The sequence below is a fragment of the Gavia stellata genome, chromosome 11 (assembly GCF_030936135.1).
Source record: "Gavia stellata isolate bGavSte3 chromosome 11, bGavSte3.hap2, whole genome shotgun sequence".
Lineage (NCBI taxonomy): Eukaryota > Metazoa > Chordata > Aves > Gaviiformes > Gaviidae > Gavia > Gavia stellata.
This window is the reverse complement of record NC_082604.1, coordinates 20,233,470-20,260,487: the sequence shown is the minus strand read 5'-3', so window position 1 is coordinate 20,260,487 and position 27,018 is coordinate 20,233,470. Positions and strand designations below refer to the sequence as shown.

The 27,018-nt window shown below is 42.3% G+C and overlaps 2 protein-coding genes and 3 non-coding genes across 6 annotated transcripts; 1 reads left to right on the top strand and 4 right to left on the bottom strand.

Moving 5' to 3' along the window:
* The first annotated feature begins 4,544 nt into the window (after positions 1 to 4,544).
* RFC4 (replication factor C subunit 4) lies at positions 4,545 to 18,028 on the top strand. The gene is made up of 10 exons (XM_009817625.2): positions 4,545 to 4,710; positions 5,332 to 5,410; positions 10,081 to 10,160; positions 11,320 to 11,439; positions 12,334 to 12,477; positions 12,768 to 12,888; positions 13,340 to 13,465; positions 15,057 to 15,137; positions 16,933 to 17,049; positions 17,803 to 18,028. Exons 1-10 carry the CDS (start codon positions 4,586 to 4,588, stop codon positions 17,896 to 17,898), a joined length of 1,089 nt encoding a protein of 362 aa, XP_009815927.2. The 5' UTR covers positions 4,545 to 4,585; the 3' UTR covers positions 17,899 to 18,028.
* Positions 18,029 to 18,836: 808 nt separating this feature from the next.
* EIF4A2 (eukaryotic translation initiation factor 4A2) lies at positions 18,837 to 26,237 on the bottom strand. 2 transcript variants are annotated; one of them, XM_059822513.1, is made up of 11 exons: positions 26,191 to 26,237; positions 25,004 to 25,047; positions 24,784 to 24,916; positions 24,383 to 24,522; positions 23,010 to 23,178; positions 22,703 to 22,812; positions 22,431 to 22,574; positions 21,882 to 22,019; positions 21,509 to 21,598; positions 21,190 to 21,269; positions 18,837 to 19,644 (listed from the first exon to the last, which is right to left on the bottom strand). In XM_059822513.1, exons 1-11 carry the CDS (start codon positions 26,222 to 26,224, stop codon positions 19,500 to 19,502), a joined length of 1,227 nt encoding a protein of 408 aa, XP_059678496.1. In that variant the 5' UTR covers positions 26,225 to 26,237; the 3' UTR covers positions 18,837 to 19,499. The 2 variants fall into 2 exon arrangements, with proteins under 2 accessions (XP_059678496.1, XP_059678495.1); XM_059822512.1 differs by having other exon boundaries at positions 25,004 to 25,049; positions 26,196 to 26,237.
* On the bottom strand, positions 21,672 to 21,798 carry LOC132317781 (small nucleolar RNA SNORA63). The gene has a single exon (XR_009484182.1). It is a non-coding gene; the product is annotated as a small nucleolar RNA SNORA63 (small nucleolar RNA).
* LOC132317790 (small nucleolar RNA SNORA81) lies at positions 22,201 to 22,382 on the bottom strand. The gene has a single exon (XR_009484190.1). It is a non-coding gene; the product is annotated as a small nucleolar RNA SNORA81 (small nucleolar RNA).
* Positions 24,600 to 24,669, bottom strand: LOC132317792 (small nucleolar RNA SNORD2). Its single transcript, XR_009484192.1, has one exon. It is a non-coding gene; the product is annotated as a small nucleolar RNA SNORD2 (small nucleolar RNA).
* Positions 26,238 to 27,018: the final 781 nt, after the last annotated feature.

Below are 27,018 nucleotides of genomic sequence, written 5' to 3'. Positions count from 1 at the left end.
TGTTGATTATCTCCATTTTCCCAGTCCTACATAACCTTTATAGGCTCACCCATCTCTTCGTTTTTCAGGAAAATCTCCTTCCAGAACAAGATCACAACCTTCTGATGTACAGAGTGCATCTGAAGACACTTTCATACAAGAAAAAAGGCAGGCTGATGGAATAACAGAAAAGTTTAGAATCCCTTTCCCAAGTTTCTTCTTTTGCAAACAAGCTACTTTAGTATCATACCTCTTCCTCCCTTAACTTTTGTCTGTAGATTGTCTGATCCCCATATCAAAGGCTGGAGCTCTATTACTGGCTGGGAAGAACTCTAACACTGCTGGTACAATCAGGAGAGGTAATTACACTGTCACCACTTCTGACTGGTTATGGCAGTAGTTCAGAGCTGCAGTACATTTCCATTAGCAGAAAAAAATGGTAAATGAGTCAGATACTTCTTTGATGCATACCTATAAAGAAGACACACAGAGTGCTGTTCCCTTTCTGTAACATTAGTCACGTAGCAAAGGAAAATACCACTCCATATTTCAAGTTTTCTTACTTTTGCTCTCTTTGGAACGCTTCAGTCAACAGTGCTCTTGCTTAGCTTTTAAGAAGGTCACAGTGCTAGTGCTTCTCTGTTCTCAGCTTTGCACTGTCCTCTCAATCAGCTCCTGTGACAAATCTGGGCTTCTCTGCCAAAACTTGCATGTACACTTTTCCTCCCGCAGACAGCTAACCCAGCCTCTGACTTCACACTTAGCCTCTTGGCTAAGTTTTGCAAAGCCTGACCTGCTTTGCCTCAGATGCTGTTTCAGCTTCTTTACTTGAAAAGGAGCACAGCTGCTTCTAACATCCATTCTGAAGGAAAAGAGGCCGCTGAAGACACTCGTTTTAGCACAGGTCTCTGGCCCTCTCCCTTTCTTCCTTCCCCATCATAAACTTTTTGTCACTGTGATTTACATCAATCATTCACTGTCTGTGCTCCAGAACAGCTGTCCTGACACAGACTGGGGCAGTAGCCCATCTGTGAGTAGGACCATTAATATACCCTTAGGAAAGAGTGTATGAAACAGGGCACTTAAAGAGAGAGTCCCTCTCCAGCATTCCCCTCTCAGATTGCAGTGGTCTGTAGTTCACGGACTTTATGAGCTTAAGTTTGCATTTGCCTGATCATATTTAGTAGTCCATTTCTTCATGAATCTCTCTAGTTATTTTTTGAATCTATTTATAATTTTGACAGCCATACAGTTTGGTAGCAACAAGATTTGCAATTTAAATATGCATTGTGTGGAAAAAAAAAACAATTTCTTTTGGTTTTAAGTCTGAAGCCTGATAGTTCAATTTCAGGTCTCTGGTTCCTGAATCTTGAGAATTCATCTTAGTCATGACTTTATACATAGAGATCATATCCCTCAGTCACTCCTCCCTGAGCTGAGCCTAATGCTGTCCTACTCACTATCTCTTCATAAAGAAAAGTCAATTCATACCTTTCAACATTCTCGCCATCTTGCTTTGAACCTTCTCTTGTTTACGCAGCTTGGACAGTGAAAACTGTCAGTTTCGTTCTGCGCTGTGTTGCTTACATAATTCTGACAGAAGTCTTCCAATGCTGAAAGTTATTAGATAAATGTTTGCTGTTAAACTTTTAAGAAAATCCATATATACCTATTTCTATTGCATTCATTTCTTTCAACACTTTCTACCATCTTTCCTCTTTTAAAGCAAAGCCTGAATTTTGGACAAAGCTGTTGGACAGTGATCCTGTAATTATTAGGGTCAGCTTACTTCCTAAACTCTATGTAGTTTATTTTAAGGAAGCCATTTGTCCACTTTCAGTGTCATAAAAAAAACCCAAGCTCATCTCCCAGGAAGCATTAATGTCAACTGGCTGAAGGTCTAGATTGATGTAGGCATGGGCAGGTCTCCAGGGCAGCAGGCAGAGTAACTTATAAAGATGGATGTCCTCCCCCTAATCAATTCTTCTGCCCTGCTACTGTCCCTAACCCCTGACACACTGGTTTTCTGCCAGATGAGCTCTTGAACCCTCATTTCGTGGTTGTACACCTGCAAATGCCGGCATAAGAAGACTAGGAAGGAAGGGGATCAGGCTTCCCATTTAGATCAGCTCAAGCTGCTAAAAATCTGCCCTGACATCAAAAGGTGCAGTCTTCACCCCCCTACTCATCCCACCACAAGCTCCCACTTCTACCTCCTGTCTGCTGTAGTAGTAGTGCAATGTATGGGGTCATTTCACTGAGCTGCTGGATCTACTTCTACCAGTTGTGAAACTAGACCTGAGGTATTTGGAAGATACTAGGGTTCAAGTGAGGCTGGAGGACCTGGCTACAATGAGAATGAAGAAGATTGCCTTCAATCAGTATCAATAATGAGGCATCTGCCACTGGGGTACTGTTTTTTAAATACCAACACATCATGGGTTGTAGAGCTTTACAAATTAAAATAAATAGTCTTACATAAGAACAAATCCAGCATGCACCAAATGATTAGCATTTTAAAGCTAAACTGGCTTTTCTATGCATTAGACTAGCAGTTTCTACAGGCCACATTTGAGGAGCACTGATGAGGCTAGTGAAAAACAGTCTCTGCCATGGGAAACGCTGGGGTCACGCAAATGAGAGGACACCATAACTGCCTGAGTTTGATCTATTGGACCTTAAGATGGTGAGTGAATGCCATTCAATAGAATAGAGCAAGCATAATTTTCAGCCCTTGTATATCTGAGAGGGAGGGAGGGAAAAACAGGGAGCAAGAGAGAGGAACTTGGGGTTGATTATTCCTTTCTGGAATGTTTAACTTTTGTTAAGGTAATGAAAGAAAAAGTTGTGTTATGAAGTTAAATTAATGTAGGTGACAGGAAGTTCCATTGCTGAACTGAACCTGAGGCTTATACATAGTTGATAAAATGCTCAAATGCCAGGTACATTTGAAGTGGCCCCATTAAGGAGAGCGGATCGAATAGAGACCACCAAATAGAATGAAGCTTCAAAAATACAACAAAGCTTTATACAGTTTCAGAAAGAATGCTAATCATTTCTAGCTGCTTATACATCTTTACCATTTCCAAGTTACCGTGACTTGGAAGTACCAAATAGAATCACAGTGGGAACAAAAATAGCATTGCATTTTCATCTAGAACAAGACAACTTCAGTAATTATATGTGTGGGCATTTCTTGCTGCTAAGGTTACGATCTGGATTTCATGCTTCAATAGCAGAACGCCAGATGAGAGGAAACAGCTTATTTAAAATTGCCTAGCCAAGGATTACAGGCTTGTCTCATGGATAGAATGATGTATTTTCAGCCTAAATTCTTTCCCGCATCTCCTTTTCCAAAGACTGTTCATCTGTTGCCATAGAGACCATTTCCAATCCACTCTTTTCCCTTGCACAGGTTCTATTCTGGGTGATGACTACTGAGGCTGCCCAGGCTGCTCTGGCTGTGCCTCATGCCCAGGGGTAGCCAAGACGAAATAGTAAAGCAGAACATCTGCAACCACACAACATACAGCTGCTGGTAGCAGAATTGCTTTATTTTTTTTATCCACAAAGCTGGTACATAATTGGAAGGATAAGCTGTTGCTACCCAGCACATGAAAATGTGGGCGTGCATCACAACTGCCAAATCTACTAAGATGCTTTTTTGTCCTTTAAAGGGAACTATCGCATTGATCACACCCCTCATTTTGTCCCTGGCTTTGCTGTAACGGAGATTATCAGCAGTAACGGGAAAAGAAAAAGTATTCATTTTCACTTCACTGGTAGCTTTTCCACAAACAACCCCCGCGCCTGTACACCTGGGGGAGCTGCTCGCATGGCAACAGCGAGGGCCGAAGGTTTGAGCAGTGATGACCGTACAATCGCAAATCGCCAAGGGCAGCTGGAGCAGGACAGGGCTGGGACAGGCGCCGGCTTCCGCGGGTTTCACTTCCAGAGACCCACAAGGCGCACCTCAGCCGCCCGGCGAGGAGAGCGGCCCCAGCCCCAGGGCCGCAGCGGCTCCCACCTCCTGACAGGCGGGGCCCGTCTTCCGCTTGCTTTCGGCGCTGCTTTTATATAGCGTTTTTTGTTTTTCACTTTTTGGGGAAAGGGCGTGTGAGAGGGATGGCGAGGAGGGGGCGCCACCGCCCGGCACGCCGCCCGAGCCGCCCTGAGGGGAGGTGCGGCCACAGCGCCCTGAGGTAAAGCCGCCGCCCGCCCGGAGGGAACCTCCCGCTCCGCCCCCAGAGCACGCGCACACCCCCCCACTCCCCCTCCCGCCTCAGAAACTGGAGCATGCGCAGTACTGCCGGCAGGCGCCTCGCGGCTCTTGGCTTTAAGGGGTTACGCCAGCGCCCGCCTCCGCGGTGGGGCCGAGTTCTGTGGTTGGTCCTCGGCAGGCGGAAGCGGCCCCGCCCCTGACCGGTCGCGGGTTGGCGGGAAGGGCTGGCGGGGCCTGTGGTGCCGTGGGCCCGCGGTGCGCTGGGCTCGCGCGGTGCGGCCGTGTGCGGGCCGTGGTCGGCCTAACGGCTGCGCTGAGGCGGGAGCCTGTGAGGTGAAGGTGACGGCCGGGCCCAGCTCGGCCCAGCTCGGCCCAGCCGGAGCCATGCAGGCCTTCCTCAAAGGCCCGTCTTCCATCAGCACCAAGCCCCCCGCTGCCAAGGAGAAGGGCGCAGCGGGAAGCAGCGGGGAGGGCAAGAGGCTCAAACCCATCCCCTGGGTGGAGAAATAGTAAGGGCTTTTCTGGGGCAGTGGGGTCGCTGGCCGGGGTGGCGGCGGGTGGTCGTGGTGGGGTTTCGGCTCTGGAGGGGGCGTGTGGAAGAGGGAGTGGGTGCATAGCAAAGGGGGTTACAGCTGTAGGTGTCTCCGCCTGGCAGAACAGCTTTACCTTTTTCTGTTATGGGGAGAACCGGCCCAGTGAACTAATGTAAGAGCCCTTTGTTGGTGTTACTGAGCAGAAAATGCCTCCATTGCCCATGTCAAGCAGTACAGTTTCATCACTGTGCCTTGGTGCAGAAGTGCATTAAATGCTTCGTTTTTGAGAAGGCTTTATCAGCTCACAAAGTGGTAAAATATTGCAGTCTGCAATAAAGTTCTGCTTCTAAAACCATCTCAGGCTTGTGTTTACAATAGAAATAGACTAATAGCTGCCTGAGAAATTAGATCACTTCAGTAATACAGACCAGAGGCATTAGACAGATTTCCTGTTATGATTTTGACTTCAACTACAAAATTCCCTGTAATTCTTCAGTACCTGATGTAATCAGAAAGCAAAATTATGTTTTTCTCAATTTCAGTTTTCTTCTGAAACTTTGTTTGCTAATAAATTGCATTACATGTCTTTTTATTTAGTCGCCCCAAAAATGTGGATGAAGTTGCCTTCCAGGATGAAGTTGTTGCAGTGCTGAAAAAGTCCTTGGAAGGTGCTGATGTGAGTGTAATGATAACATCTACCCTATCAGTATGTTTAGGCAGAAACTGTAGCCAGTGGTAACAAAAACTTCTATTTTCTAACTCAGCAATGATCATTTTTACAGTGGCACTATATGAACAAGCTAAGTGGCTTCCTTGTAGTATGTTGTGATATATGTGTAAAATTTGTGATGTTTCCAGCCCTGTAAACATTGTAAAATTCTCAGCTCTGTGATGCAGTTTGGAATTTTTCTGGAAAAACTCAAGTGGTAAACAACTTATTAATAGTTTCAAATCTGGAAAGGCTTTTGTTGTCTCTACAGTACTATGCAGCTAGTACTTTGACATTCGTGTTTAAGAGGAAAGGGGAAATTTTTCTTTCATAGAAAAGTCTGGATTGCCAGGTGTTCATAAACAGTTATAGTGAGCTATCAGTGCTACCATGAAACTGCTAAACATTAAAACAAATATACTGTTTGCTAATGAGGGAAGTTGAAGTGCCAGGTCTACTACCTAGATAGTAATCCCCAAACTTTTTGGGTTAAAGTTTCCAAGTAAGTATCTTTGGCTTTAAAAAGCTAAGTATGACAGTTTCACTAACTTCACTGCAGTGTTGGCATCTGTGACCTAAGAATATAAACAGCATTTTCAGTTGCTTTTGTTTACACTTGCATTTGCTTTTGGATAAATATCTAGTAAATACTCAGTATGAATGATAGTTATTTCCTCTAAACCAAGCGATGGGGAGGTGGAGGGACTGAAGGGAGAAATAAAGTAGGTAGCCAAGAGATGGCTGTGCTTTTTTGCAAATCTGGACAATTCCTTCCTTCATACATGCTGAGACTTTTTTTTCTCCACGTTTCACCTCGAAGGGTCATTCTTGTGCTCCAAAAGCTGTTTCTGTTTTCATGGACTGCTAATGCCAGCTGCAGTGGTTGGTGGATGTTCTGAAAATGACATTTGTGATGTGGCTGTCTGCTCACTCAGAGCTAAAATGAACAATTTGGACTTTTCAGAGTTGGAAGAAGCCTTTCACTTATAGTGTGCTCTGATACACACTGTGCATAGGTGGTCTTTGGTATTTGAAAATTTTATTTTATGAGAATTTACTTTGCAGTTCTGGTTTTGACTAATATGAGTCTATTTCAGCCTGAAAAGACTCATTTAATCAGAACTAGCAAAAGCAGAAGTACTTTATTTGTTTGAGCATAGGGAGCCAAAATGAAGCTGGTATGACAGATTTGGGAAAGACTTGTATAATTCCTTTCTTTAGTTCGTGTCTCCCGACTCAGTTTACTTTGAGAATGCTGCTGTAATGTGACCTTGTAATGTAATGTTGTACCCGTAGAAATCTGGGTTTCAACAGCAATGCTGCTATATTATAACATTTGTACAGTTGAGGTAATTAGTAAGGAACTATTAAAAGCTAAGGAGGAATAAGTTGCTGCTACCTATTCTATCTGGACATATCAGTCATGTAATGTCACTTAGGTGATGGGTTGTGAAGTTCTATTTTGAGCAACAGCTATTTAAAACCTTTCAGCTTCTACATCAGCAATGTTTCTTGGTTTATGAGCCTAGTACACTTGTGTTGGCTTTTTGCCTCCTGAGCTAAAAAGACAAATTATAACTTCTGCTTATGGTTACAGGCTTTGTATTTTGCCATAGCTACCCAAACTCAGCAAGGCGTTTGAGAACAAAATCATGCAAGTGCTTTAAAATGTTTGACGCTTTTAAAATTTGGACATTTTTGTTAGTTCTTGAAAGGACTCATTCTGTCAAAAAGGCAAAAGTGTAATTTAAACTCTGAGGTGGCTGGTACTTACTTCAGAAGTTCTTATTGAATTTGGAGATCTAGGGAGATCAAAGAAACAACTGTGACAACGCTGTAGGTTTGTGTAATGTGCTTTATTTAAACCTTAGTGTTGAAGATGGGGAGCCAGTCCTTTGTTGATTGGCCTGTATTTGTGGGCCTTGTTTTGGGAGCTGCTAAATGGAGCAGGACTTCTAAGTCCCTGATATATCTCTGTCTGCAATAGCAAGTGTCTGTCTTGTTATAAACTGGAGAGACCAGAGTCCAAGAGGTTTTGAACAGGAGAAATTGATTTCTGTCTGCCAGGACTGTTGATTTGTTGTTGCTTTTTGCAAAGAAACTGACAAGTGTCGTAGTATTCTTTAATTTTCGTTTACTTGATGGTATCTTAATGACTGAAAAGAGAGTTAGGTGTAGGATTTTCATTGCAACTTACATCCTCATTTGCACTGAAACTTCTAGAAAAGGACTTGGTGTTTGCACTATATGTGGTAACTTTCCCATAAGCAGGATGATGCCTGCAGGTATCCTGCTTACCCCTGGCAAGCACGGAAAAATGAATAACCAGATCAGGTTGCAATCAGTTTAAAAATACTGCCGCAGTTACATAAAGGATTAGGCTGTGCTTGGTGAAAGAGTAGTGTAAATACTGATGATAACTTCAATGAGAAGTAAGCATAAATGAGGTTGAAACAGAAACAGTAGTAAAGTATGGGTTTAATGGAATTAGGAAGCAGATTCTTATTAAAACTTTTTACCTGCTAATGCTTGTTTTGAGAACTACTATAGTATGAATTAGCACAGAGGCATGAAATTATGAATCTCCATGAAAATGTCTGCCCTTGCAGTGTGCTGACCTAACATGGTAGTTGGTGAATTTTCAGCTGTCATTCAGTAAACATTGCCTCTCCCTGGAGCTTTCCTAAAAGATACGGGGGGTTAATAATGTTGTAATATCTAATTAAAATTGACAAAATGTTTGTTAGTACTGAATGCTGTTTACGTTTTAGTAACTAGGGAAACAAGCACTGAATGACTGGCAGAAAGAGCAGGCAAAACTTGAAATGGATTGATTTATTATAAATTGATTGAAGATTGAAATTCTTCTATTTGTATTTTTACAGTATATACACAGTTGAACCTGTTTGCTGTGTCTTATCTTAGTTGTTAAAATGGGATGCTTGTTACCAAACTGGTCTGTCTCTATTTCATTTTCTGGTTATGGATTATGTACTCCTACATTTTTCTCTACTCTTTGGATGTCTTTGGTTTTGCTGTTCCCATTCTGTCTGCATCGCTTGCTATATTCAGCATAAAATTCTCTAATCTAATTTTAGCTTACTCTTTCTAAAAATAGAATATTTATTAAAGGCTGGAAATCAAGCCAGACTGAGAGGTTTGTCTTTTTGCTATTGATCGGAGGGGACTCTTGGATTCTTGTTCTAAGAACGTACAACTGGAACATCCCCTACTGTCAAAGGCAGCAGTTTTAAAGTGCAGCTGGGTAATTTGGAAGAGGGGATCACTTGAAATAGTAGTATAGAAAGGTATCACTCCTATGTTAATTCGAAAGCTTCTTGATTTCAGCCAAAATTTAGTCATGGCTAACTTAAACAAATTTGGTTCATGTCAACTTTGTTCTTTGTCCCTGGGATCTATGGAGATCAGTCATATTCCTTCTTAGCTTTTGTTTTGCTGAGCTAACTAAATCAAACTCTTCTGAAAAAAAAAAAAAGTCACTTCTCATAACATAGGCTCTTCACTCCCTTAATCACCTTTCCCAGTTTGGATTCATCATCCTTGACTAAGGATGACCTGAACTGTGGGTGACTTTTCAGGTGAAGTCTTATTAGCCCCATGTTAGTATTCATCATTTTCCGTCTGTATTAAAAGTGCTCATCCAAGGACCACCATGTTTCCCAGGCTTATACTGTTCCTCGGACTGACAGACAAAGTGAAGTCAACTTTTATTTTATTCCAGCTGATGAATTCCAGACATCTAGCAGATGTTCAGTTATATTCTCAAATTGTAAGATTTTGTGCTTTGTGCTGCTGAATGTCATCCTGTACTTATTACTGCAGTCTTCGCTGTGTTGCTTTGATCTTCCTGTGTCAGCATATTTCTTTAATGCATTCCTATTTTGCATGCTGAGGTTATTAATTAAATTATTTGAAAGATCAGTTAGCCAAATCTCTTTAAGAAATGCCACTGGTATCCTCCTTTGAAAAATCCTTGGATGGATGTAGAAATTTGCCAGCGCTATGCATTCCAGTTAGTTGTTGCAAGCATCTCTGTTATTAGTGGTGGATAAGTCTCCATTGCACTCACTGCAGAATAGTGCAGGCATTCACAAGCTACCTTGTGCTTATTGCAGTGGAGTTAATGGCAGCACAGAATTGTCAGCATGGCTTGAAAAGGCCATCTGGGGAGCTGATAAAGTACGGGATAGTTAAGCTGTGACGAATTTTGTCACAGGTGCACTGCTGGTAGTATCCAGACTGTTTGAAGGGCATTGTTGGATAAATTTGCATGTCACTCCAGTCATAACAGTAAGCCCCTTAGGCTTTAGAGATCTCAGATGTGACCTGGAGGGAATATATCAAAATAAAATACAAAATTGAAGTATCAATTTTGATAGAACATGCGATGGTGCCACCAAATAACAGCTTGTTCATGCTGTCTTATAAACAGCAACTTTTTGTCCTCTTTGGGGCACTATGTGCAATGATCTAGAAATGAAAGATTTGGTATTATTTACCAGAAGAGGAGTAGATAGTTTCTGTTTTATTAGGTGCTCAGATTTTCAGTAGGTTTTCCTGTTTGTGGTTTGTTTTGTTTATTTGCTTTTTGAAAAAATGGTGCCTTGCTGTTTCAGCTTCCCAACCTGTTATTCTATGGCCCACCTGGAACTGGAAAGACTTCCACTATTTTAGCAGCTGCTAGAGAGCTCTATGGGTAAGCTGGAATCAAGTTGCTTTGGTGTCATGGACTATCACATGTCTTCTAATCTTATGACAGAGTACATCTGGTCCATTGTCTGTTCTTATGTAGCTTCTAGGTCTTTTTCAGGAGTATCTTAACATTCTAATTCAGCTCTAACATGAGATTTCTTTCTCATTTGTCCTGTCACAAGTCGTTGATTTCTGTTACCAATATCGACTTAACAACACTTGAGACTAGGAGCCGTGTAACCCTATAGCAAGGAATATGAAAAGGAATGTCTTGCATGTGCCTTACTGAACTTTGTAAAGGAATTCCAATTTTAATGGTATATTCAGTAAGTTGTTAGCTACACGTAAATCTCAAAGCACTTCATAAAATGTCTGAATCGTAATCTTTCCATTATGTACCATTGAATTGTGTCTGGAAGTAATATCGGGAGTCAGACTAAAATTCAGCGTGTGTACATTCATCAGCATGTAGCACTCGGGAATTTTTGCGTAGTGAATTCAGTGACCCTTAAGCAAAAAGTGGATGAGAAGGTGGTTTGATGTCACGATCAAATTTAATTTTGACTTCAATACCTCCCTGCCTCCATCGTCGTCTTTAATTTTTGGCTCATGTTGTTTTTTGGAGAGAACCACTTCTAGTTTAATAGTAGGAAAACAACTTCACATTGTGTGTCCATTTGAATTCCCAGAACTTGAAATCCGCTGTATTATTTTTTTATTCTTTTTAATCAGATGTGCTGCTGTATGGTACTGCTGCTAATCTAGATATTTCTTTCTGGTAGCATTGCAGTGGCAGAGCACTGCCAATTGGGCGTTTTACTTGTTCTTCCACATTGCTCACAGCATGTAAGTAGAAAGGCATACAATATAGTGCTCTGAACTTGTGAAGCCAACTTCCTACTTTTTTTTTCCTGGAAAACAGATGCAATTTTACACTTCATTGTTTTCTGTCGTCTGGGAGGCAATTGTAAAAATAGCTAATGGAAATTCATACCTAACATTTAATGATCTCTATTTAACTGTCTTTTAACAAAGTATGTTATTTAGTAATGCTGGCAGAAATAATACTTGCTATTCAAAAAGGCCAGAAGGATTGTTGAGATACTTTATAATACATCATTACAAGAGTTAGCAGCTAACATGTTGTAATAAAAATTTTGCAGGCCTGAATTATTCCGGCAAAGAGTCCTTGAATTAAATGCTTCTGATGAGCGTGGAATACAAGTGATTAGGGAAAAAGTGAAGGCTTTTGCTCAGCTAACTGCATCTGGAAGCCGTTCAGAGTAAGTGCTGGATCAAAGCTGGCTCTGTTTGATGGACTTTCTTGCTTAGGACAAAGCATGTGGTTGTTTTTGTTTAGGTTAACCTTATAATTCTAATATAAATGATAGGTCAGCACTGCCCAAAAGTTTGCAACACAGGCAGTGCTTTGGCTAAGCTTTGACTTCATGCAATTTCATGTTGAGGGTTTGAATACCTGGGAAGAACTTTCATTAGTGCTGTTAGAGAGAGGCAGACAGGGAAAACCCCAAAAGATTAAGCCTTCTGGATTTGTTGATATGTTGTTGCCTTTGCAAATGTTGTCTGACTACCGTAGAAAAGCTTCTTTGGGTAAATTGTGGTGGAAGTTACTTCTCTAGTACCTCTAATCTGCAGCAACTCATACAAGATGGGTCCTAGTTTATAAGATGCTAACAAGATTCTGGTGTTAGGTGGTGAGAAGCCCTGTGCAGGTGAAGCTGCATGTGTGGAAAAAACAGATTGTGGAAAGTAGCAGGAAGAAACTGCATGCCAGGACTATCTGGCAAGAAATGGTCTTGTGTACTGAAGTTAGTCTGTGGCAGTGTTCTTCAAAGTTCAGGGAATCGGGAAGCCTGTAAAAAGAAGAGCTGCATTAGTTGTTAAAAGTAAAAACTTAAAGCAAAAGTATGTATTTTAGAGGACTCTTGCAGTATTCGAGTGTTGGCCTTTCTATGGAAACTCAGTCTACCCTCTGTTACAAATCTTAGTCCTTTACCTAAAACTAATAAAAAATTGAACTCCTGAATATGTTCTATTTATTTGGTATAAATACTTGAGTAAAATATGACTTGCTATTTTCAGTGATTTTTTTTTTTTTTTTTTTACTTGGTCTGTACATTGCATGTCTCCTGGATAACAGATTTCTTATTTTTCAGTGGTAAAGTTTGTCCTCCTTTTAAAATTGTGATTCTGGATGAAGCAGACTCAATGACTTCAGCAGCCCAGGCAGCCTTAAGACGCACAATGGAAAAAGAATCTAAATCAACACGTTTCTGCCTTATTTGTAACTATATCAGCAGGTATGTGTGGAATTTGTTGCTTATTTGGACTTGTTGCTCCTCCTATTCTATACTCTTTTTTTGTGGGTGGTTTTGTTTTTTTCCTTCCCTGAGAGGTTGATATCTAGTTTTGAGTTGATAGAGATGTAACTATGTGAATACGAGACTGAAGACAATGTTAAGATATCAACTTTTTTTTTTTCAGTGTTGCATTTTTAAGGTTATGCTGCCCTTTTCTGCCTTGATAGCTTTGTCTGTATGAACTTGATCCATGCATTCATTTACCAAGCACTTACCTTCTTTTCTTTCAGAATAATTGAACCTTTAACATCTCGATGCTCCAAATTCCGCTTCAAGCCTTTGTCAGACAAAATCCAACAGCAGAGGTTATTAGATGTTTCTGAGAAGGAACATGTGAAAATCAGTAGTGAGGTAACTTCATGATTGCCTTGGAATTTTATTGCTTAATCCAGTGCATAATTGCATTACAGTGAAAGGGGCTAAGTCAGCATACTTTTCCAGACTGCTCAATTGTGTTAAATACAATATATAAACTCATTTAGGTATTACTCTCCTTCCACAGATGGGGTGAATTTTAAGAGTCTTCCTAAAACCAGGGAAATGTCCACCAGAGAAAACTGAAGCAAAACTGTAGGGCTTTTTTTCTGTGCTGGGTATACTTGCATTAAACCGTGCTTTATTCTGAAATTGCCAGCACACATTTCTATTAGGAGAGAGGTTGCTTTGTAACTTGTGTGTTGTGCCTGTCTGTGACCATCTGCTTTAGACACTAGTTGATGTTTTAAAATCAATGTGCTGAGAAAGTGTGCTGGATTTTAATTAACAGTGAACATATAACTTGGCATTTTCTGACATTTTTCAGGCAGTATCTTACCTTGTTAAGGTGTCAGAAGGGGACTTAAGAAAAGCAATTACTTTTCTTCAAAGTGCCACTCGTCTAATGGGTGGGAAAGAGATCACAGAGAAGATAGTCACTGAAATTGCTGGGGTAAGCTATGCTTTACAGTTTCTCCTGTAATTAGTCTGAAAAGCATTTGTGTACTAAGTTTTGATTAAAAAATTAGTTTTATACCCATTAGTGTTGCAGTACAGTACCAATACACTATCTACCAGAACTTTAAAGACTGCCTGATTCTGTACATTTACTATATAGCAAGTTTCTAGCAACTTATTCTGTAAGTCAAGGAAAGCTGTAAAATATTCTTATAATTCATGGGCAGAATATTTCAACTTCAGTTTGAATGCAAAATTTATTGCCTTTTCTGTGACAGTAGACTATGCGTGTGTGTGTGCGTATAAGTATAGCTCATTGCAAAATATGGTTTGGAAACACCACAGGGGGATGACTTTCAGTAGCAGCTTGTTTTCAACTGAACATTCACAGTGACAGTGTCTCTTCAAGGATCTGTGTAAATAAAATCTTGCTTTTTAACAAAACAGCAGTGATTTCTTCTAGAATGACATAGGTTTCTCCTGTCCCTGTCAGTATTATCTGAGAGGAAATGCATTTAATAAACTCGTGTGAAGGTGTTGCTATAGCAACAAAACACTTACCCCTAAAGCAAGAAATGTGAGATGAGGAATTGAGGACCTGATAAATAAATGAGCTTTAATGATGGACGCGCTTCCCTTGAAGGTGCTACCATCATAGCTAATTGTAAGGGTTGTGAGGTTTTCACTTTGATGGAACCAGTAGCAATTGCTACTGTGCATGTTTTATAGAAGAGTTTTAAATTATTTTCTCAGTGAACTTGTTGTTCAGTTTTGTGTATCTAGCTGTAGAAGAGAGCTGGATTTCACTTACAGGTATCTGTAAATCACAATTTCTAAGAAACCTGGCAGAAGTTGACTGTAATGATAGGAAAGAGAAGCATGAAATTCCCGTATTGAGTAATGCTTGTTTAAACCAAAGGAATCCAACTTTACATCTTCATAAGGACTTCCAAGTTCTTGGATGTACATAACTTTTGTGACCCTGGAGTGACTTTCGTACAAAAGATTAATAAAGAAGCTTTGAAACCGAACTGTCCAGACACTCAACTGACAGGAATGACAATGAGTAGAGGGGAGAATGTGGGCAGTGCTTCGCTGCTTAGAGCTAAATAATGGTATCTGTCAATGTTTTTTTCTTCTGATTTATTGTCTCATCCTGTTGTCTTGGGCTTTTTTGTATGTCCCTGGTGCGTCACTGGAGGGAAAACTGATGTGCTGTTTTGCTTTGGTGTAGAATGGTACAGAAAGCATTGGCTGATCTAATTGTTGAAGTAGGTCCTCCACTTAGTCAGTGTCCTGAATAAGCGATTGTGTGTTTGGATTTATGAAGGTGACTTTGACAATTCGCTATCATTATATAATTTTTATTTCAATATCACCAATATAGGACAAATATTACAGCCTAGCTCTCACTTTTAAAATTATCTGGTCTGTCTTACATACTTGCTTGAAAGTGGTTGGGTATGTAGAGGAATGAAATGCTGAAATGGCCTCCTTCATAAACAGTTTGTATCTGTTACTTTAAGCATCAACTTAAAATTGAAGTTTACAAAGTTGAAATTAAGAAACATAACTTCTTGTTACAGGTCATCCCTAAAGAAACAACTGATGAACTGCTGTCTGTCTGCTGGAGTGGTTCATTTGAGAAACTGGAAACACTGGCAAAGGTAGAGTCCTCTTAGTGCTCTAGTAGCCTGGATGTTTTTCTAGGTCACTGCCCTGTGAATCCTTTGTTGCTGGGCTGCAGCTGAAGAACGTTTGGCCTCAGGTCTGTTAGGATGCACAGCTCAGGAAGCGTGTCTTTTACCAGTTAGTACTCTGATCTTTCCCTTCTGAGGAAGACTGTCAAAGCTGCAAATAAGATTCCCTACCATGTGACTCTGACTTTCTCCTGAGTTAAACTGATGACATGCAGAGCTGTTAGGCTGAAATAGGCAGAGCAGGAATCCCTAGTGAGACACTTGGCTCAGGCCTTTAGAACTGTGTCTTCAGTGGACTGGACTGGTCACTGGACTAGTCACCTTGTTCATTACACAGCAGCTGTGTTAGATGAGGAGTATCTGAATAAAGCTGTAGTAAGTCTTCAGTTTTAAAATATTTCATGTTAATCTTACAGTACACTAGTGAGTAAGTTTGTTGTACAAACTGCAGTGACTTAAAATAGATCTTGCTGGAGAAGCACAAGCTACTGGTTTATAGATGTGGGTTTATTTTCTTTAGTACAGAAAAGATTCTTACTGTCTTTGAAGAATGGGAAATTCCTAATCACATGAGTATAGAGGAGGCTCAGATGGTCTTGAACTGGATTTTAAATCAAGGAGTTGCCCCTGACAGAGGAGAGCATGCCACAGTACCATTCTCCCAGTGAAATGTTCCATGCCTGTATGAAAAAAGCCAGTATTGGTCAGTCTCCTGCTTCTTACTTGGCTGAGCCTCATTGGATAGTTTTGGCAGGACCTCTGGTTTTGAGTCTGGATTTATTCTCCTGTCAGCTTGCAGCAAATCTTAGAATTGTTGTGCCAGGATCTGTGCAGATGTCACTGCCTTACACTTTCACATTTGCTTATCATGATGCCTAACATGTGTTGATCTTAAGAGGTGATTATATGGATTTTCTAAATCCGTAGAGCTGTTACAGTCTTTCATCAGACCATGATCTAATCTAATGTAGTAGTTTGGAACTGTTCTTCAGTTTCTAGAGTAGGTGGGGGTTTTGTTTCAGATATTAGTGCTCAATATGCAGTTGACACAATTTGAATGCATACTTCTGTAAGCATGGGTATATATCTTGCTGTACAGGAAAAATAAGGTTGCGCGAACTCTTTCTGTTTTCATAAACTTCTCTCTGCCTAAATGGCTTCATGGACTACTGTTCTTAGTATTTGCTGGTGTTGTAACTGGGTGCTACTGATTTTTTTTTTTTTTTAAAAAAAGCTATCTTTTAGTTGCCATGGTTTTTATTTTATTACAAAAGTTTTGGCCTTACAGATCTCTGTATGCCTGAGGCTAGCAACTACCAGATGAAGAAAATAAAATAAATCAAAGTTAGGCAGCACTTTAAAATGTGAAAGCTGTGAAACTGCCACATGAGCTGTGGATGCTAAACTTTCCTAATTTTAGAGTACAATTGGACAGGTTCAGTGGAGGTTGTTAAATGCTTACAATGTCTCTAGCTCACAAAATCCCCAAGATGTAAATTGTCAGGAGCTGGAAGAATATTTGGGCAAAATTATTGCTATGTGCCTGCCATGCTCTTGCAGTCTTTCTGTGGTGCTCACTTTGGGTGTCTGTCAGGCAGGATGCTGGACTGTATACAAAGTACTGACTTGTCCTGGAAAATGTAGAAGTTCCATAATGAATTTTAGTAGTCTTTCAGTTCAGACAGAATTTTTCAGGTTGGTTTTCCAGTTTGTGGTGTTTCACCTGCTGAATTATTTCCATTTTCTTATATCCCTGAGACAGAATCTCATAAATGAAGGGTATGCTGTTGCTCAGCTTGTAAACCAGCTGCATGATACCATTGTAGAGAGTGAAGATTACAGTGACAAGCAGAAATCTGTCATAGTTGAGAAACTGGCGGTAAGTCTGTAGCTTGAGTTAAAAAACCCCACATAAATCTCCACTGATTAATTTTTGTTTACTTACTCTCTTTCCCAAGAAGAACACATAGTGATTTATTTTGATTTTTAGTTCTGAATGTTTCTTGGTAGAACCTGAATTTTTGCTCTGAGAAATTTCATGAGAAGGAATTGAAATCTGGTTAAGATAAGTAATTATTAGCCATATTATATTGTTCTAAGGGTGCTCAAGCAAGAGGTTTGTGGGTTTGTTTTTTTTTTTTTAATATAAATTGAGAGGGAAAATTAAGGCAAGATTTTAAGTCAGCACTTAAACAATTGGGAACTGCAAAATGCAAGTTTTTGTTCTGGTGTGTAAAACATGCCTTTTCAAAAAAAGAGTTAATTAACTTGCTGAATTTTGACCAAGAAGACAAGACAGCTGCAGTGGAGATTTTGCAAGTTCCCTGAAGAAAGGCAAATAGTGTTGATGACCTGCAGTGATGCTCCGAGCAGTTAGTTGCAGAGGCAACGGTGCATCCCCTCCTGTATATAAACTGTCACATCTTGGCCTCCTCAAGAAGATGGGGGCCAGAGAGGTAGTTTTTCCCCATTGGGTGTGATGGGTGTGTGATGTGTGACTGCTAGAGAAGTCATGGCTGATGAAGTAAACAGTTAGCAAGCTTCATCTTGGTGTTCTCCATAGTAACCATGTGACAGCTGTCTTGAGCACCACCATTTTAAGAGGGTTTTACCTTCTCTTTTCTGTTTGCAGGAAGTAGACAAATGCTTGGCAGATGGTGCCGATGAATACTTGCAGTTGATGAGTCTCTGTGCCCTTGTGATGCAGCAGCTAACGCAGAACACTTAACTCCTCCTGCAGTGGCTGGCAGGGGAGTAGAGCAGCTTTCAGTTTCATGGGTGGCTGAGGTTCTGAGAGCAGAGACCTGTCTACTTTTGTACTGTTTTTTGCAATAAAAGGACTGCTCAGCAGCTGGAAAAGCTCATGCTGGTGTGTTTGGGGGTTTTTTTGACACTAGGTTAAAGGGATCCCTGGCTGCTGAGGGGCCAGTAATGCTCCTGCTTTGCAGTTGTTTGTGGTAGACTTACACAGGGAAAAGAAAATGCATCAAAAACAAGTGTATAGATACTGTTCATCATCATCACCTGAAAACAGAGAAAGGATAAGTTGGTGAAGAGATTGTATCTTTACTGAATACTAGGCTTCAGGATGAACCCAGCTCCTGAGGGTGTGTCTCAGGCCACCTCTATCTTGCATTGGACCCTTTAGCATTAAATGCTGTAAAAATGACCTAGTAAAAGTGAGCTTTCACACAAGCAACACCTTCATTTCACTCAAGCTATGCAAGAAAAAATGTGAGTTGCTCTCAGTGGCTGGGCATCTTTGAATGCTGTTTACTTGGAAGTTGGATTGCCTGTACTGCCCCATCTACCCTGAATGCAGTGAAAAATGGCCTTGGGCTGGCAGTGGGCTTTTTAATCAAGTCAGTACTACTTATTAAGTGAGCCATCTTCTACTCTAATGAAAGGGTATGTGTCCATCACATGGGGACAGCCTCCAGCAGATCAAGCTCAGTCCAGGGTACTACTCCAAACCAGCCCCTGCAGTCCCTGCCAAAGCCAGGAACCAGCTAGGAGCCCAGTAACCAATGAAGTGGGGGAGGTCTCCCCCTCTACATGACTGAAGAGCTCCCAGCCTGGGACAGGTCAAGCAGACCCAACTGCTGCTATCACCTTCCCTGTAAGCAAGACACCCTCTAACCAAGAAGCAACTATTTACAATTTAAGTGAATATAGAAGTATTTTATTGAACATTCAAACTTCATTAAGACATGTGCAATATGGCAAATTTTACTGGGTTTAACCCTAACTAAGACAATAGTATGATTGCTTGCTTGCTGGGGCTTAGCAACAGGGTCCAGATCACACTTACCACTAATTAAATACTTTATTGAATAAATACATATGAAACAAAAATGCATTTTAATGCTCTTATAAAAGTTTAGAGATTTTGAAAGGCCTTTCCAATTCAATCTGAAGTCTAAGTACATACAATAAAGGAAGGTAGGCTAGTTTAACATAATTGGCTGACTTTATACAGCACTTATATCTTTTAGTCCATAAGTAAATTATTAAATGATAAAGAACATCTAATACAACCACTTCTATGGAACTAGGAAATAAATTTCTAATAAAGAAAAAATTTACAGACCCCATGACTTTCCACCCAACCCCAACAGTCTAACCCTAAAGTGGATAAAGCCAATGGCTTTCCCCACAAGAGCTCACGACAAAAAGTCGCTTCGCTTATCAAAAATCTGTATTTCTGATCCGTTATGAGCATTGAGACAAGATTCAAATATATCCCCAAAGAAAGAAGCACAATGCACGTTGTGAATCGCCTATTCAGCAACAGCGAGCACTGCATTCAAAACCACCTCATCCCAGGGATTAAATGAGATCAGCCACATTCATCGGCATCTCCTCCACTGTAGTATTGTAGAAAGTCTCAATGTCTCGCAGGATCCTCTTGTCCTCTTCAGTGACAAAGTTTATCGCCACACCTTTTCTGCCAAAACGACCACCCCGGCCAATTCTGCACAAAAAGAAAGCACATTTACACACAAGTTAACTACTCCAGTCCGCTTCAAACCTCTGCAAGATCCATTCATTAACTGTTGCTCTTTAATCTGCCACTGGCCAGTTTATGCTGTATTTACAGGACTGGCTGCTAGCAAAGTCACATCTGCTCAGGAAAAACTAGCAGTTAGTGCCAACAGTACAGGAGAAGTGTCCATCCTATGAAGAGTAGCAGAGCAGAGAAGGGTACTCTTTTGGCTGCAAAGTAAGATCTTTATTTAATGGTTGGTACTGTGGTATGAAGTCCTAGCTCGGTCTCCCTCCCCTCTGTTAAACTAACACACCCATACCATACGCATCCAGTCCCAAGCAGCACATTGAACAATAGCTTATCTTTTGTATGCAAAAATCAAGACTGTTCCTAGGGTAATCAATTATATCCAGTAACATGGAACAGCACACTCTCAGCTTGAGAATTTTAATTCTATGTAACTGTTCCCAGTGGGAAAACTTAGGGTTTTTTTTTTTAAAACAAAAAAATCCAAGCTCAACGTTTTTGTTTAAGCCCAAGTCAGTCACTAACACATCACAGTACAGTTCAGTTACACCCACCATCAGTTCTACCTTCCTGCAGACTGCACGATAAAGCACCTAGTCAGCAAGAGCTAAACACACAAAAATGGCTCACAAAACTTAGTGAATAATCATGACAAAAGAAATATATAAATACCGACTCGCTCTTTATTCAAACTGTGCCGCTTACGAATCCACGTCCTAAATTACGTCAACGCCGTTTCTGAGCACCATCTTGTGTCATCAACTGCTGCTATCGACTCCTGTATTTTTTTACATCAAGTAACAAAGCACAGTTTACTTAATTTAGGGACAGTCACTAGAAGCAGTTAACTAGACCTAGGGAAACAAAAAACTCAAATTGCTACCAGAAGACACACACCAGAGGAAAGAATCCCACTGTAAGGAGCCACCAAGAGCAAACAAGGCAGACAAAACATGAACACAGTTGGACCTCCAGGAGTGAAGGCAGTCCTACACAACTGGTGTGCTAAGAGCATTAAGGTCTGGTCACTGACCAGCAGCAGCAGCAACTGAAGATTAGCTAGGACCTACAGATCAAGCTAACACTGCTGTCAAGACACTATGCCAATAACGGCTTTTGTAATCGTACTCCACAACCTACATGACAAAAAGGCAGTTCAGTAGCTGGCAATTTCCCCAGGTCTCAGCAATGAATGATTGGTTAGCCATCACTGAACTCATCACACATCTAAGTTTTCCCACTGCTTTGTTTTACTGTCCAAAAGTTCTGCTCCTCCCTTGTTTCATTTAGAACCACAGCTGTGCAAGTCAGGGCTTTTTTAAAGCAAAACCACAAGTAGTTTATTTCCTGCTAGCTTTTTAGCAGTGACTGCATGAATGGATGCATAACACACCTCCTGTTACTCGTAAGGACTAAAGGGAAAACCAGGTGCAGTTCTGTGCTGGTTTCTGCAGAGGAGTGACACTCAGTGTAGCAACCAACTAGAGGACAGAGCCAACTGACCTGTGAATGTAGTTTTCACGATTGGTCGGCAGGTCATAATTTATAACCAAAGACACTTGCTGCACATCAATGCCACGAGCCTGAAAAGCAATACAGAGTCTTTAATGCAAGTCACAGGCTTTAGGTTAAGTTATTTATCCCATGCTTTTGTTGACCACATGGTTAGTGATGAACTACAACTGTGTAGTCCATAGTGGAGCGTAGTCTTTACTCTTCCAAGAAGCTCCAAGCAGTTCAGGCTACGAGAACCTTCACTGAATTATGAAGCTTTTGGCAACAGATTAGAAAAGAAATGCGTTCAGCGTAAGATAATACTCACCAGCAAGTCAGTGGTGATCAAGACACGGCTTGATCCTGACCTAAACTCCCTCATGATAACATCCCGTTCCTTCTGGTCCATATCACCATGCTGTAGAGTTAAAAAGTTATAATTACTACAGTTCCAACACTCCAGACTGGAATATCCTTTAAAAAACAAAGTGATGTATGAAACCCAGCGTCCCTACCTGCCGTGGGAACAAAGCAGGTAGGGATAGAAGGAAGCATTTTTCTTTAAGCAGGGGGAACGATAATACAGCACTGCACAGCTATATTATAACTTTCCTGCTTTTCACCCAAATGTAGCTCATTGTGATTTGTTTTCCAGTACATACATGGCATTTCAGAAGTTATGTGGAAGTATCAATTCTTACCAGAGCTGAGACTGTGAAGTCCCTGGCATGCATTTTCTCTGTAAGCCAGTCTACTTTTCTCCTTGTATTCAGGAAAATAACAGCCTGTGTAATGGTCAGTGTCTCATACAAATCGCAGAGAGTATCCAGCTTCCACTCCTGAACAGAACAAAAGGAGATCAGGAAATGCACCATGCCAATGACAGTTCAGTACATGGAAAGAATCCCGAACAAGGAATAAAAGTCTAAAGCAACAATCAATTAAGCATGCTCCAGTGTGCAATGATATTCAACATGACCCGAAAAGTTGGAACAAGACATCAAGCAAAGTTCCTGCATGAACTGTTGCACCAAATCTTAAGACACAGGACACTGGACATTAAGAAAGAGGTCCACCCTAGTCATTTTTGATCCAGTGCATAGTTTTTTCTTCTTCTTGCGTGTACTCTACTAGCATTATTACAGACACCAAAGCTCAGCCTTGGTTTCTGTAATTTTAGCACAGTGCTTTAACAAGAAGGTAAGAGAACTTAACTCATCCAGCCAGAGCCAAGCACAACTAATACCAACCTCTCTTTCAACATTAATGTAGAATTGCTTGATACCCTCCAGAGTCAGTTCTTCCTTCTTCACCAAAATACGTATGGGATCTCTCATGAACTTTTTGGTCACTTCCAACACATCCATTGGCATTGTAGCCGATAGCAACACAACCTAAAAAGCATTACTTGGTGTTAGCACGTGCCTAGGATACCAGCTTTGATTTAGACAATTCAGCAGTTCTCAGCTACACTGTAACCAAATCTGCATCCATCATTTTAACCATGGAAAAGGTTTTTTACCTGGATGTTTGTGCTTAATTTTTGGAAGATCTCATAAATTTGATCCTTAAATCCACGGCTCAACATTTCATCAGCTTCATCCAGAACAAACATTTTGATCCATTTAGGTGCTATTAAAAAGAGAAAGTATTATCTCATGAAGCTTCAGAAACACACAAAATACTTTTATTAATGTTACTCTCCTTTAGGACAAAGCTTCCCAGTACAACTCTCTACAATGACAGCAAGTGCATTACTTAAGCTCCTTCTGGCTGTGAAACGTATATTGGAAATCTATTATCAAGAGCAAAACTAAATTTATACTTACAAAGGTAGCGTCTGTTTAACATATCAAACACACGCCCTGGAGTTCCGACCACAATGTGCGGAGCTTCAGCCTGAAGTTTTTGCATTTCATTGCGAACATTTGTACCACCAATGCAAGCATGGCATGTTGCTCCCATGTAGTCTCCAAGGGCCAGAATTACCTTTTGAATCTAAAATAAAACCCTTCCATTAGTAGTAGTTCCTGGTACATTAAAGGTTAAGCCCTGTTATCATTGGTGCTTATGGACTTTGGAAGTTAACAGAGCAAACAAGGATTATGCAGCTCTAATAGAAGAGACAGCTGCTACTGATTTTGCCCAACTGCTTGGTATTCAAGTTGTTAACTAGAAAGCTTCAGTCAGAAGGGCACTGAAGTTAATTTTTTATGTCCTTACTAGTTGAACTAGCTGAAGAAGTGACTACCATGCATCAACTATCAAGTAGTTAAAAAGCAGGGCCTCCAGAAGTAAACTCAGGTTTTGAACTGCTAAGGCCGGGCACATGAAGCACTCGGAGAAAGTTCATAAAGGAGTGTACAAGTGCAGTGCTATATGCCAGGCTTTGAAACCAGTCTCACCTCACCAATGTCTTCAGAGTAAAACAAAGGCTAAACATTCTGATCAGAGGTTCTTGTTCCACTGATTTTTTTTCTTTTAATAGATTTCTTTCCTGATTTAGTATGTTTAGCTTTACTTTCAAAAAGAATCTTCATTCTAGCACTGGCATCTCAGTATATTCTAGTTGAAAAAGACAGGAAGTTGGATACCATCTATTTTCTACTCTGAGCTCTGTTCAACATTTCATCTTAAGACCCCGCATTACTGATATACATTTATCCTAAAAATTAAGTATCCCATAAGTTTTGTTAAACACTCCCACTTAGTAAAACAGGATACCAAGCCCTGAAGGTGAAGTAGACATGCACTAACATTCAGTCAGGAAAACATCACAAAAATACAAAAAACAATGAAGTGACCACATGCGCACTGCAGTTTTCATGTTGCACAACTGCATGCAAGTTCAAATAGCTTTCAAAAAGTACGTTTTGTTTCCACTCAGAACACTGTGCTTTAATAACATATCTTGTTGTTTTGTTTTTCTGCTGAAGATGCTCCCTCAGAACTATACAGCATAGCAGCTGGCTCCTGCAACCCTGCCCCAGCACACCCTCCACGTGCATCAACTCAACTTTTCAAGCAGGCAGAGAACTTGTGGGACAGAAGCCAGTTTATATCCCCCATTACTCAACACAAAAAGGGTTCTGAATGGATATTGGTTACAGCCCCTTAAGAAATCTGTTGATTGTCTCACAGTTGTGAAACCTGAAACCTATGCAACACACAAGCAGCTTTTTTTTAGCTACACTATCAATACCTGTTGAGCCAGTTCTCTGGTAGGGGCCAATACTAGTGCTTGGGTCTCCTTGAGATCAATCTCCAACTGCTGCAGGATGGAAATAGCAAATGTGGCTGTCTTGCCAGTACCTGACTGAGCTTGAGCAATCACATCATACCCTAAAAAAAGTAGGATACACATTTACTGCTCCCACACAGGTCATTCATATTTAGTTTTATTTTATTCCCTTTGAAATAAGTGATCAGTATTAAGAGTTCTCTCCATTTCAGGTCAGTCCCGAAAGATGGTGTACCATCACATCACTTGTTCAGTAAGGATTAAAAATAGGTATCATCGCACACTAATAAAACAGTGTATGCATTTTACAACACTTTCCTAATTATCCAATGTTGATATCAACAAATGAATCACCTGCATACCTTTGATGCATGGAATAATAGCTCTCTGCTGAATAGCTGAAGGCTTCTCAAAACCATAAGCATAAATGCCCCTCAGAAGGGATTCTTTTAAATTCATATCATCAAAGTTGTCAACAATCTCATTCCAATTGCTCTGTAACAAAGAAAAAAGAGAAAATATTAAACCCAACACCTATCTCCATCAGTGATTAAATTCTCGAGTCAATTCACATGTGCTCACCTCAATGACACCATCGGGGTCCATTCCCTCTGGGCCGCCATGGTCTCTGTCACCAAACAGAGCAAGCTGTTAGCACAGTAGCAACTAACATGCAGAAGCGAGTTGACACCTTGGCCAAAAGCCATATCTGGAACCCGTGACAGATCATTCTAGCAGGTGCTTTGATATTTTGCCAATGGAGGAACTCCTACCCTCTCCCCTCTGGCTTGGGTGGCACTAACCCAAGTCCTCAGCTCGCGATGTGACAGAAGATCATCCAAGCCTTCAAGCCACAGTGAAGAAAAACCCACTAGAAAAATAAGGCTCAGTGGCGGGTAAACAACCTTGCCTATTAAAAAACTAGCCAGCAAGACAACGACCGCGTGTCCCAGAGTATAGCGCCCCCCTCACGGAAGGCATCTGTTTAAGGCGGGGCTCTGCGCGCTGGGCCCCGCAGCTGTGGGGAGGGAGCAGGGCCATGGCTGCCACTGCGCACTCGAAGCTAGCTCAGCTGCAGCGCCTGGCGTGAAGGGGGGGGGCGGCGGCGGGGGAGGCGGACTCCCGGCTCCGCTGCGGTTCCCCCCCACCCCGCCCCGCCTCAGCGCCGGGCAACTCTCGCGAGAGCTCCACCCCTGGGATTGCGCAAATCGGGCACCGCGCGCAGGCGGAGGAAGGCGCCGGGCGATCGCCCAGGGGGCCGCGCCCCTCCCCCCTCCCCGAAAAAATGGTCTCGCCCTCAGCCGGGCCCGCAAACCCGGGGCGAACCAACGGCGGAAGCCGGGAGGGGGGAACCCGGACGGGGAGGGGGAAGAGAATTTTTAAGGAAATACTGAACAAGGCGCTAAAACATTTTAATTACAACTTAGCTCAGCAGGTACAACTAAATTAAAAATAGCTTTTTTTCAGGGGTGGGGGTTGGCAGAAAATCAGCAACGAAAAAGCGACCCCCGAGGAATGGAACTAAACCCCCGCTGAACCGCGTGTAAAGGGAGAAACGGGACCGAAACTTCTAGAACCGGGAGGGGCCGGGGCACCAGGCACTGTCGAACCGCAGCGCCAAGCCGCCCTCAGAGCGCTGTCTCGAGCTCACAGGCACCCTCCCCCCCCCCCCCCCCACAACCTCGCTTCTTTCCCTCTCCCTGGCCGCCTCCGCCCAGCCCATCAAGCCTCCTTACAAGGAAAAGGCCCGGGGCCTCCGCACCCCGCGCCATACCTGCTATAATCCGCGGAGCCGCCTGACATGTTCCGAACACCAGCTCTGTCCTCAACTGAAAAGGCAAAGCCTCCGCGGCGCCCGCTTTATATACCCGCCCCACTGCCGGACTCGTTTCGCTCTGCTCTGCGCATGGATATACACCTCACGCCACAGCGAAGAAAGCACAAATCCCCCCGGATTGAGCCCCCTTCCCAAGAGATTCCCCTCACCGCACTGTTTGAGATACTCTGGAGGGAGTGCCTGAGCCATTCGAGGCCACGAGATCAGGGGAACATGGAACTACTTTTTTCCTCAGAGCGCGGAAGGATATTGCACCATTGACGGCGTGACAGCGCCTCGCTCCTTCCTCCCGCTCTGCCCCCCCCCCCCCTTGCTCGCTCCTGCGCACGGGGTTTCCCGCTCCGGCCCCTGCTGCAGCGCGGGGGAGGGGGGGCGTCGCGGGGGCGGCAATCGAGGGGGGGCCGGCGGGAAGGGGTGAGGGCGGCCCGGGCCTGGCCTGGCCTGGCGGGGCGCGGGGACAGGCCGCCGCGCTGAGGGGAGCACCGAGGAGGCCATGCGGCAGTAGCTGAGGGGGCAGAGCGGCTCCCTGTCATGGCTGCGTTTCCCCCGCCATGTCGGTTATTTTTAAAGCCCCGGTGCCTGGAGTCAGGGGATGACAGAGAGCGGCTTCTTCGGGCGGGGGGAGGCGGGCGGGGGCCTGGGCCGCGGGGTTCGCCCCCCCCCACCCTCGAAATGGCTCCCTCCTCCTCCTCCCTGCTAGGCAAAACACGCCCTGAATTCTCCCCCCTCACCTTCTGGCGAGGGGCGGGAAGGGACTAAG

Coding starts and splice junctions, on each gene's coding strand:
- RFC4 (XM_009817625.2), top strand. CDS start 4,586: ATGCAGGCCTTCCTCAAAGGCCCGTCTTCCATCAGCACCAAGCCCCCC. Junction 5,411..10,080: donor AGTCCTTGGAAGGTGCTGAT/GTGAGTGTAATG, acceptor TTGCTGTTTCAG/CTTCCCAACCTGTTATTCTA. Junction 11,440..12,333: donor GCATCTGGAAGCCGTTCAGA/GTAAGTGCTGGA, acceptor CTTATTTTTCAG/TGGTAAAGTTTGTCCTCCTT.
- EIF4A2 (XM_059822513.1), bottom strand. CDS start 26,224: ATGTCAGGCGGCTCCGCGGATTATAGCAGGTATG. Junction 24,917..25,003: donor ACCCCGATGGTGTCATTGAG/GTGAGCACATGT, acceptor TCTTTGTTACAG/AGCAATTGGAATGAGATTGT. Junction 22,575..22,702: donor AATTAAGCACAAACATCCAG/GTAAAAAACCTT, acceptor AATGCTTTTTAG/GTTGTGTTGCTATCGGCTAC.